General features: G+C 42.3%; 1 protein-coding gene across 1 annotated transcript; it reads right to left on the reverse strand.

Annotated features, from left to right (window-relative positions):
* Positions 1-972: 972 nt before the first annotated feature.
* Positions 973-9,270, reverse strand: LOC142578296 (uncharacterized). The gene is made up of 3 exons (XM_075687694.1): positions 9,228-9,270; positions 1,664-2,641; positions 973-1,007 (listed from the first exon to the last, which is right to left on the reverse strand). The coding sequence occupies exons 1-3, from the start codon at positions 9,268-9,270 to the stop codon at positions 973-975; spliced, it is 1,056 nt and encodes a 351-aa protein (XP_075543809.1).
* Positions 9,271-10,130: the final 860 nt, after the last annotated feature.

The following is a 10,130-nucleotide window of genomic DNA, read 5'->3' on the forward strand; positions in this document are numbered from 1 at the left end:
CGTCATCCAGTCGTCCTCATTCATTCGTTGCCATACAGTCGTCTTGATGCCGTCACGGTGGTTCTCTCATCGTCATCCTAACTCAGTAATATCTTCGGGACCATACCTTCTTTATAACACAGTCGTCATTCTGCAATTATCGTCATGCCGTTATTGTCACGCCTCTTACGCCAACCCAGTGATCCATGTTGTCTTACTGCTTGGGCCACTAGATATGGGCTCGTAGTTGTGATGCCGTTGTGGTCGTTCGATCATCGTCATTCAAGTTTTGTCACCCGGCTCTGGTCGTTCTATTATCGCCACACCTTCGTCATCGTCCAGTCGTCGTACATTAGTGGTCCTACTATCATGCTGATGCAGTCATGATGGTTCTTTCGTTGTCGTTTCAGCTTCCTCATCTGACTCTTGTCATGGCGTCGTCGTCATACCGTCTTCGTGATACAGTCATTATCATGCCATTCTCGTAACCCGCTCGTCTTCATCCGATTATCCGCATGCATTTGTCATATTATCATCGTCATTGCGTCGTCGTAATGCAATCATCGTCACACAGTCGTCGCCATGCCATTCTCGTGATGATGTTTTCGTCACGTTGTCGTTTTACCATCGTCATCACTCCAGTAACGTCATCTCCTTTGTAGTCATGCTATCATCGTGTTGCGTTTCCGTGAGGCAGTCGCTGTCATTCATCTGTTGTAATATCATCATCGTCGTGACATCCCCTTATCGTCATTTCACCTTCGTCATCAGGTTGTCGCTGTACCGTCGTCGTCACGTATCATCGACGTAAGCTTATCGCAATTGCATTGTCCTCATGACGCCGTCGTCCTCATGCTGTTGCCGTTATACCATCGTCATCTTTCCTGAATCGTCATCTAATTTTCGTCATTCAGTTTTGACTTTGCATCAATGTCATTCCTCCTTCGTAAATTCATCGTTGTTCGAGTAATTAACGTCGTCCCATAGCCGTCTTCATGCAGCCAGACCCATGAGCGAGCTTGGAAAGCCTGTGCCATAGTTAAGCGGATGAGCATATCAGACAGTACATCCAGGGAAAACACGAGGAAGGCAAGAGATGAAAATTCAAGATGATGAGTGAAACGTGGAGAAGGTATAACTTGAAATTTTAAGCTTTACGCGACAGCACTTAGTTATTTTCATTTGGTTGTTTTTTTTCTACTTTCCACCCCTTCTTTTTTTCTTTTATTTACCTTTTTATTCCATTTTAGGTTCACGGGCACCATTTTCTGCCGCTCCTTTTGTTATCGCCTTCACAGAGATGACAGACCCTGATCTCCTGCGAAACAGATAATGAAGGGGTGCTATGCTCGTGGCCGTTGACACGCCGGCTGACACACGGTCGTGCCACCAGCCGTGCGCATAGCACCATTTTATTTTCAGTTCTACACACGCGCTGCTAATACACTTTCGGTCATTACCTCACCCACCCGCTTTACCTCCTCTCCCCTTTAGAAGAACCCTACCTATTTATAATGTTCCTAGAAAAGCATATGCCGCCTTGAAAAAGACAAGTCCATTTGTCGTCACATTGGCTCTCGCTTTTACCTTGTTCTCAAAAATAACGTACAGCGCAAAGGACAAGGACAGCGATAGACGACATACACAGCGCTGTATAAAATATTTAAAAAAAAGTTAATGAGACATAACTTTATAATACCTCGTTTAACGAGTTTTGAGTGTGCGGAGTTAAAGGGCAAGAGTGGCTTCTTACTTCTCGGTTCGAAGCACCAGCACACATGTTTGTTAGCAAGGCTCAGTCTAAGGTCTAGAAAGCGCAAGGAATCATCGATGGGGACCTCATGCGTAAGTTCTAGAGGCTCCAGCTCTTTCTTAAAGAAATCCAAGACTTCAGAAACAGCAGGCTCAAACGCGGGTTGAGTGCAATCAATAAATATCAGGTAGTCGTCCACAAACCTGCACACCTTGACAACAGGGGACGCGGCTAGGTGACCATGAATAATGCGATCATGATGAGCTAGGTAAATATCACTTAGTACGGGCGCAAGACATGATCCTATACAAACACCTTTCTTTTGTATGAAATTTTGTTCATTCCATGAGATGTAAGTTGATTTCAAGTAGAAGGTGAGCAATTCAAGAAAGCCGCTAACAGAAACACCTGCGGCATTCTGAAAGCCAACTGCTTCAAAGTCATCAATGCATTCTTCAACAACCAGAAGCAACTTGTCATGCGGAAGTGAATAGTACAGATCTTTAACGTCGATCGAGAACATCTTGAGTCCCTTTTCATTCTCTTTTAAAAAACTAATAACTTCACCAGAATGTCTAACGAGAAAAGGATCGTCAATGGTTAGAAGGTTTAGTTTATCTTGCAAAAACAAGCCAACAGCTTTCTGCCAAGTCGCTGCTTCAGTTACGATAACCCGCAGAGGGCAGTCATTCTTATGCGTCTTAGCTGAGAAGAAAATGTCTAGGCTTAGCTTTTTAGTTTTTTCTATCACTTTTGCTAGCTTGTCAAGGCTAAGGGATTTGCATAGTTTTTTTGCTTTCAATTTCACGTTTGCAAGGGAAACACTGTCATCACGTTTAAAAACTGAATCAATGGCAACGGTAGCCTTCGCATTGAAGTCACCCAACGGCAGGACAGCAAAGCCACCTTCTTTGTCAGAGGGTAAAAGTGATAACGAGTTCGCTTTCAGAAACGATGTAACATATCCGATCGGGAGATCGACTCAGAGCTGTGTATGTCGTCTATCGCTGTCCTTGTCCTTTGCGCTGTACGTTATTTTTGATCATGAATTACCAACTAGCCCAAGCAACCACCCTAGTTACCTTGTTCTCGTTTTGCACATCATACAGTATATCCCGCATATAACGGAAGCAACTGAAGCCTGAGAATGACCGCTACATTGTTTATATAAACGTGACTACCGCAATATGATGAGTTGCTATATTGCTTTATGGCTAATTGCATTGCCGTTGATAATGATTACCGTCGATTACCGTCGAGTTCTGTCGTAATTTTTTCTTCTCAGCCTAGGTATGCCAACTGAAATCAAGTGGTACAGCACACCTACTCGTGTTAGACTAATTTATTGAACCAGCTGAACGTTGCGGAGCTGTCCTAGATGAATGGTTTACTTTTTTTCTGATGCAGTAGTCTGAAAACTATTGCTCTCGACTTTACACCATCATTATTGGTACCCAACATACCATGCAGAAATTGTTATAAAACTCCCCTCAAGAGGACCAGCGTTAGTGTTTTATACATATGCGTAAATAAATATATTTCTGCGCCACACAGCTACCACATCGCTTTATTATTATTATTATTATTATTATTATTATTATTATTATTATTATTATTATTATTATTATTATTATTATTATTATTATTGTTGTTGTTGTTGTTGTTGTTATTATTATTATTATTATTATTATTATTATTATTATTATTATTATTATTATTATTATTATTATTATTATTATTATTATTATTATTATTATTATTATTATTATTATTATTACTATCACCTCCCTATAGAGCACTGGAGTGTTAATTAGTAATAATGAAGTGGCAACAATTGCGTAATCGAGCGCCCATTCTGAACATGAACGCAACCAACGGAGCTGCTCCAGTTTTACCGCAGTGCCTTTTTAACGCTCCGTTCTTTATCCTCCGGACAGTATCTCCTCTAATGACTTGTTTTGACGTGTATAACTCTAATACATTAAAAGAAGTTTCAACACACATCGCCCTAGATTCACAATATAAAGTACTGGAGGCGGCCTGCTGGTAACACTAATGGAGAATGCTGTCTTTATTGATTTCCGCAATTTTTGGAGTAAGAAAATGCGCCTCGGGGGGGATATGACGAAGAATGCCTAGAACACATTCTACTTTTAAAATTTTTGTTACAGCAGGTAAACGTGACTATATTGATCTTATTGAAATACGCTTCAGTACACTTGCTCAACGAGTCAGACTTTCTTAGCACACCGAGGGAAGAAGAAGAAAAAACTTAAAGGAACATACTCGTACAACGTTGAAAAATCACACCCCAATTTCAAGCGAAACTATTTCTTTGGAGCGGTTGCAACAATAATTTCAGTTGCCTGTGAATAAATCACATGCTTCTAAACTTTGTCCTTACTATTACTATATTTTCGATGTGGCTAGTAGTATGTAAGACACAAGTTTTAAAAGCTGTCAGTTGACTGCGTGCGAGCAGCAGAGTATAGTGAAGTAGAGAGTAGCATCCCCGCTAATAAAGTTGCCGTCACGAGAAAACCATCGTAGGATTAGTCTCTCCATTGCTACTTTTATGCAGTGAAACAGCGCAGTGATTGCCAGTGTGAGGCGTCGTTACTCCTATTTTATCTTCAACAAATGATACTTTATTGGTACGAGAAGTTCCCTCGTAGCGGCCATTTCTGTCACTTTTTAGCCCCACTTGCTACAGCCACCTGGCACATGCATTGCGGGGAGCGGCGTTATCCGACGACGTACTATCCCATTAAAGACACGAGTAAGCAAACAAACAATCAAACAAACAAACAAACATACAAACACGCAAGCAAGCAAAGAAAAAAACAAGCAAACCTCCATAAAACAACCTACGCGAAAATAAAGTGGGGTAATTTCTCTGTTCAGCACGCGCAGACAACTGCTCTAATGTAAAACCATATTATTTAACAAAACTTTAATTAACGACGCTATGCCCACTGGCAGCATAATGTTATTGCAGAAGCCAAGGATTGTTTGTGATATACATTTTCCTTCTAGCTTTTTCATCGAGGCACAATTTACACGTGTGTATTTGCCTTCTAAAAAAATTTAGAGAAACACAAATGACACTGTGGAGTCAGTATATTTCCTATTGCACCGTTTCCTCTTTATTCACTCGCCGTCACAACACCGTGGCGTCGAAATGTGTATTGGAGGGGTAAGAAATTGGGGGCACCACGAAATCGATGACTTGGGAGGGAACCTAGCTATTACTCAATGCCGTATATCGCGGTTCCTTTGCAAAAAAGAAAAGAAAAATAAATGGAAAGACAGTACCACTGCTACAGACTGCACAATCTGACTCGAGCAGTGGGGACTCGCGAATTGTGGGGGGATTCGCTTCTATTGTTTCCTTGAAAGAGAGGAACCCCACCCGCGCGAGAAAATACGAAGTATTTGACAGAGGCAGGCACAAAAAAATAATAATAGAAGGAATGGGCGTAAAGACTTTGAAGAGAAACCGCGGGTAGCTCATACTTCGTCTCTGAAACAAGGGTGCGCGATCAAGCGAACCACCGTTCCGGAGGGAATCGGGAGGAAAGCCAAAGAAGTGTTCGCTAAGCGGTCACGTCATCTATCGGTTGCGCGGTCATAGCCGAAACGAAGTGCCGCACATTTAAGATCGGTGGGATGGCTTGCAATAAATCGCAAGTATAAAATAGATTCTCGAAATCCTAGAAATGCAATCCGTGCCACATACCAGCACTAGTTCTTTTCCTTAGGGCCCAAATGATGGCTTTTCCTTTTCTGCTTTGTTAAATTTCTTTCGTAAAAAAAAAAACCTAGACGTGCTGAAACTCGCTTCATGTGACCGTTTCGAACTGCTGTGCAGCTGCGTAATTTGTTGTTTTTTATACAGATCTTAGTTAGGCGTAGGCCTATTGGAAAAAGCGTTTGCGATTTTTTTCTCTTTTTCAATGATCACCGCTTTATGGAGAGGTCTTTGGAAGCAGGAATACACTTCTCAACAAAGAATAAATCAAAACTTACCAAAAAATGAAGCACGCCCGTCTCACATTACTTTTCTGTTCGGTAATTAGCCCCTGAAGAATGTAGCAAATATAGGTGAATATCGGACATGGAATCACTCTCAAATTAAGAAATCACCATCACTCCATTGTTTGCACAATCGCAAGGTGAGAAATGTCGTAGTGAAGTGGTCAGTGAAGTAACACCGACCGCTGCGTGTCTCTATCCAGCCTCTAGCAAAACATGGGTGCCAAGGCTAGGAATCAACGCGATTACCATGTGAGCGCCCATAATTCATGAGTCAAGTAGCCCGGCGTTTGCTCAGGCCTTTTGATATCTCGGTCAAGCCACCTTACTAGTAACTGTAACATGTGCATCTTGTAAATACCCTGCTTTCGCCCATCGAGGTAGAGGTTTTGGGGAAAATACACTTGTTCAATATTGTGTTCCTCACAAAAGACAGCGCAATCGAACGCCCCGCGCAGCTTTTCGGCCATGTGATCTGCTAGTTCGTATGTGCCATCTACCACACGAACGTATAGGCTGTTGATGATGTGAATATTACTACGGCACTTTCAGTCTACAATGTGTACGAGGAAGAAGTCGCTGAAGTAAATGCGCAAAAACTGGAAGGTATAGTCGATAGATGATTTTACAGTAAATACAATTTACTGTACAATACAATTCCCTGTTCCTGGACATCTGTTCCGTACTTCGGTCGGAATTTCTCTGTTATATATAAACAGCTGCAACGAACTGCTTCATGGATTTATAATTTTGAACGATATACTGATAGGACTGCAAGGTGTCCTAAATAGCTTCTAATTTTATACTCCACACTAAAATAAATGTTTTTGAACATGTTTTTGGGCCCTCGTATAGCGAGTCACATATCTGTGGGAATGAATATTTCGAATGGAGCGCATAATGGCGCACTATGAGTGGGCGCTCGAGAAGAATAGATACAGATGTGGGCTCAGTATGGAAGAATGCAGCCTGTTTCTGCTACAGCTTTCAAAATTATTTAAAAAAAAGTGGATTCCAAACAAATTGATAATTTTCCAGACCAAGCTTATTAGTAGTGGTGAACGTGATCACTCCCTAAATTATGCGATAATTACTGAAGCGAATATATTGGGCAAACAAATTACAAATGTTTCATTTATTCAATCAACCAATAAATAAATACAATCGATAAATAACTGCAACCAGTCAGCAATTCAACGAAAAGCAGAAGTATAAACTTTTTTTTTTCAGGCTCTGACGGCTGCTTTCCATTGATGCGATAACGTGCTTGGGGTGGAAAAAAACACTGACGACAGAAGAACGCTTTTGAAAAGCTTGGTGCGCTTGACAAGCTGAGTTTTTCTAAGAAAGTGGGAAGCTGGAGCGGTGAAAAACGACATTGAGTAAATTTGTTGATTGTGCACCAAGTGTGTGTGGTATATCATATTTGTTTGTCTCGGGACCAATCTTACGTTGATCAAACCGGGCCCTTTTTAATTCAAACCTCGCGAGCACCGTAACAATGTTAAAAATAGTGGTAGCAAACGATGTTTGCGGTCATGCCCCTCATTTCGACAGAGATGATATCATAGGACGTTGTCATAATCAGCTGACATGCGAAATAAAAGAAGCTGAAGCCGTTTAAAGGCTTGGCGATGTGTGTGCAAGCACCATCTGTAGCACAATCACGTAAAAAAATGCGTATATTGGTCTGTGCCGGAGTAGAATCAGCAGCGTTTTTATTAATTGCTCTTTAACTTTGCATAAAGCTGTCACAAGCGTCACGAAATAAACCAGTTGGGGTTTAACGCCCCCCTGTCTGCTGCTCTTTTCTTTCGTGTCACTTCCTGTGCGTCTTCCTTCTTTACTCATTCTGAGTTGCGCTAATTCAAGGAAACATTGGAAGCTTAAGGTGCGTTCGCGTTAATTATAATGGTGTCCGCAGCTTAGCGCTATTTCACCGTGCGGTGTTTTTCTCCGTAGCTATTGCAGACGGTAGCACTGACAAATTCACGAGACAATGGGACACAAAGAAAGAGAAAGCAACGGCAAATTGAATAAAAAGAACTCCCTTTCAGACAGTCAAAAAAGCATTCATATCTGGAGTCCACTTCCCGTCTGATTGACGCCGTCAAAAATGTTATAGTAATAATAATTACAATAATAACGTGAATTGGTCATGCTGTGCGGCGGTCCCACAAGGCGTGTAAGCGTTTTTCCGACTTGACTAATGGGTCACGCATGGGCTCATTAATTAGTCCCGCGCAGCAATGCGTAGCGTCGGAATCGCGTCTACCGCGGTCTCGCTGCAAGTTTAGCGTGCGTGAATTGGTGGCAGCGCCAGCAGGCAACGGCCGGCGTCCCCGAAGCTCAGAGGCGGCCCAACTCTCGGCGGGGTCTGTGCGGGACAAAACTTGGGAGCGTGGTCGTTATGCTGCTTAGTAAGTCGTCCGTGCGTACGTGTGCGCATTCGTGCGTTTGTTGTTGGCGGCTGGCTCTGATCAACTCGTTTGCTGGCGCAGGCAACGCGAAGATACAAACGCACGGTATAATTGAGTTTGCGGTCTATGTGAAGGCAGCGCTAATGACGTGCGTCACTGAATTTCTGCTTCCCGTAGCGTGAGAATAGAGCAATCGTTTCGCGGCAGTGGGCGGGGGGCCTTTGCAGTGTGTAATATACCTATAATCGCCTGATTGATCGCACAATTCATAATTCAAGCACGCAATCAACTAGTTACGGAATATATAAGTTAACAATCCTTTTATATGGCAAGTCGATATAATGAGTCAGTCGTGGCCACGCCCGCTTTATTATGAGTTTTCCCGGCGATCATTAATCCCGTCGTAGCTCTCGGACTTACTATATCTGAAGCTTTGTGAAGGCTGTCAACAGATTTACAGTAACGCATTACAAGGCGCTGTTGCTCAAGACGACGTGTCCACCTATTTGTGAATGAAGAATTGAATGAGTCATTTGGTGACCGTGTGCCCAGGAAGCAAAGCCATGCTATAGTGAGAACGATAGCGGTGAGTATAATCGGTTGGCGCCAAATCTGGTCACAAAAATAAATTCAGTTTCGTGCTCGTGTGCACAAGCGTATATATATATATATATATATATATTAACCACCAAACCTGCTTGAGTTAATCATGTGCAGCTACGCGCAGCATGTCCTGTCTGCAACTGCTACATGTCGTGACAATTGGTGGAATGTAATGGGACTGCACTGCAAACATTCCTCGTGCCGACGCTACGCGGCGCACATGTGACATTGCGTGTCAAATGGTATAACACGATGCTAATGATGATGATGGTATAATGGCATTCCCTTTGAATAGGGATGGTGAAAAACAGTCACCCTATAGCCTGCTTGAATTATACAGGTATGCCACACATGTTTTTCTTTATATCAATATTTATACATCTCCATAATCTTCTTTTTGTTCCTATCTACCTTGTACCTATCTATCTTGTCTCTACCTTCCCTATCGACCTTGTACCGCTGCCTATGCAACTGCGACATGGCGTGCCACCTGGTGTAAAATATGCAACTGCAATCCAAAGAGCACACATGTAGGCGCTACGCGGTGCGCATCTCACATCGCAAGGCAAGTGGCACGATGCGATGATAATGATGATGATGATCTATGGACATCCCATTTGAAACGTGCGGCGACACAGTCACCTAGCCAGCTTGATCATTCAGGTACATACTATGTTTTCTAGCATTCTTGTATACGTTTCCTTAAACTTCATTTTCTTCCCTTAACCTTCTTAGCTGCCTTTTGTACCGCTCGCTACCTTTGCATCTGCTACATGGCATTCTACATGTCGTAATAGTATGCAATTGCAGTGCGAAATGTGCTCACATGAATGCTGCGTGGCGCGCATGTGATATCGCGCGTTCCCGCTCACGGTAGGACGCGCTTATGGGCCTTTTTTGGCTCATGAGGAAATTGTTCATTCTGCATTTCGGTCTTGCGTCCGAGTTTTCTGTCAGCCATGCAAGCCTATCAGTAAAAACATATCGTATGGTACATCATCGCACGGAACAACAAGATATCGGATGCTGTGAGAATTTAGATCATAATATTTTTCCAGATATTTATAGAAGAAATTCCAGAAGAAAATGGCATCTCTGCAATGAATAAACCAGTGTTCAATAGTTTCAGGCACATAACAAAAGCAACAGTTAATCGTTGAAACAAAAATTTTCTTTTTCTGAAGCCATGTTCTAACTCACAAAGTTTCAGTGTGTAATTTGCAAAAAAAAAGTATTTGGAGAAGGGGCCGGAACTGGCATTTTGCGCACTCTTTCAAGTTCATCAATATCCTCGTAATCTGATGTATACTGATCGCGTTTAGCTCAAAGTACTACGCGCT

This window comes from Dermacentor variabilis, chromosome 4 (genome assembly GCF_050947875.1).
Source record: "Dermacentor variabilis isolate Ectoservices chromosome 4, ASM5094787v1, whole genome shotgun sequence".
NCBI classification, from domain to species: Eukaryota; Metazoa; Arthropoda; class Arachnida; order Ixodida; family Ixodidae; genus Dermacentor; species Dermacentor variabilis.

What these genes read in the sequence shown, in the direction of transcription:
- LOC142578296 (XM_075687694.1), bottom strand. Translation starts at nt 9,270, where the DNA reads ATGTCGCAGTTGCATAGGCAGCGGTACAAGGTCGATAGGGAAG. An exon ending in GTACAAGGTCGATAGGGAAG is followed by an intron (nt 2,642 to 9,227) that starts GTAGAGACAAGA and finishes CCTCTGACAAAG; the next exon opens with AAGGTGGCTTTGCTGTCCTG. An exon ending in ACGAGGTATTATAAAGTTAT is followed by an intron (nt 1,008 to 1,663) that starts GTCTCATTAACT and finishes ACTATGGCACAG; the next exon opens with GCTTTCCAAGCTCGCTCATG.